The sequence below is a fragment of the Penaeus monodon genome, chromosome 28 (genome assembly GCF_015228065.2).
Source record: "Penaeus monodon isolate SGIC_2016 chromosome 28, NSTDA_Pmon_1, whole genome shotgun sequence".
NCBI classification, from domain to species: Eukaryota; Metazoa; Arthropoda; class Malacostraca; order Decapoda; family Penaeidae; genus Penaeus; species Penaeus monodon.
This window is the reverse complement of record NC_051413.1, coordinates 1,134,213-1,135,226: the sequence shown is the minus strand read 5'-3', so window position 1 is coordinate 1,135,226 and position 1,014 is coordinate 1,134,213. Positions and strand designations below refer to the sequence as shown.

At 35.1% G+C, this 1,014-nt stretch overlaps 1 protein-coding gene across 1 annotated transcript in view; it reads left to right on the top strand.

Annotated features, from left to right (window-relative positions):
* LOC119591262 (polyadenylate-binding protein-interacting protein 2-like) overlaps positions 1 to 1,013 on the top strand; it is a gene marked incomplete in the record, with an annotated part of 23,691 nt that extends 22,678 nt beyond the window's left edge. Inside the window, 3 exon segments of the mRNA XM_037939978.1 lie at positions 78 to 220; positions 508 to 583; positions 758 to 1,013. Coding sequence (XP_037795906.1) covers positions 78 to 220; positions 508 to 583; positions 758 to 865 — 327 coding nt within the window.
* Between the last annotated feature and the right edge of the window lies 1 nt (position 1,014).

Sequence of the window (1,014 nt, the reverse complement as noted above, 5' to 3'; positions counted from 1 at the left end):
TATGTAAGTGTGGCATAATGATAACATTGTGACAGAGGCGCACATTATAGTGTATGACACAAAGTTCATTTATTCAGGTGATCACAGAGGTCGCCCAGGTGATGATGCAACACAGTGCTGCCAACAATCTCAGGGACGAAGAAGAGGAGTTCCTGCGACAAATGCTGGAAGAGGAGGAAAGGCGCGACACTGTGTACTATGATCAGTATATTGAGCAGAAGTAAGTATTGGCATCTTTGAGATTGTCATAGGAGGAGTTACTGGCTTCCTTTGTGGGTTCAATTTTTGTTCATTTATTGTGAATTGTGTGATTTTTCTCATTCTCTTCATATTAATTGTAAATGAAGTAAAAATAGTCTTGAAGTCACCCTATTTATCCATGTTTATACGTGCTTATTTATTAATTATTCTAATAACTTTTTCTCTCTTTAACTATAGATGTGGATGCCTTGTTAATCGCAGAAACTTGTTTGGGTAGAATTTATACCTATCTTTATTTACTTCCAGATCAAGAAATAATACAACCTCTGACTTGACTACCAGTATGCAAAAGATGGGCATGAAAGAAGATGTGGTTGCTAATGTAAGTTTTTTTCCACTTTATTATTGCTCAGTTGTTATTACTGTTGCTGTTATGAGTATTGTGATAATGGTATAATTATTGTGTATTTGCATGCATGTATAATTTTATTTTTGTTACTTGAGAAAAATTCAGGGAAATTCATTATTGACAATTTTTTATGGCCCTCCCTTTCAGAGCAACTTAAATCCATATGCTGCAGAGTTTGTCCCAGGACAAGCTGTCACTAGTCCAGCAAATGCGCCCAGTCTTGTTCATAAAAAAAATACAGAGAAGAGTTCTTAGAAATTGGACGATCTTTCCTCTTTGGTCTTGAAAACTCGGCAGCAGATAGCTTATGACATTATTTTCGAAAATATTATTCAGTGTACAGGAGATTTATACAAATTGTGTCTGTGCTAAAGAACGAAAACTATGTTTTAATTATAGTTCAG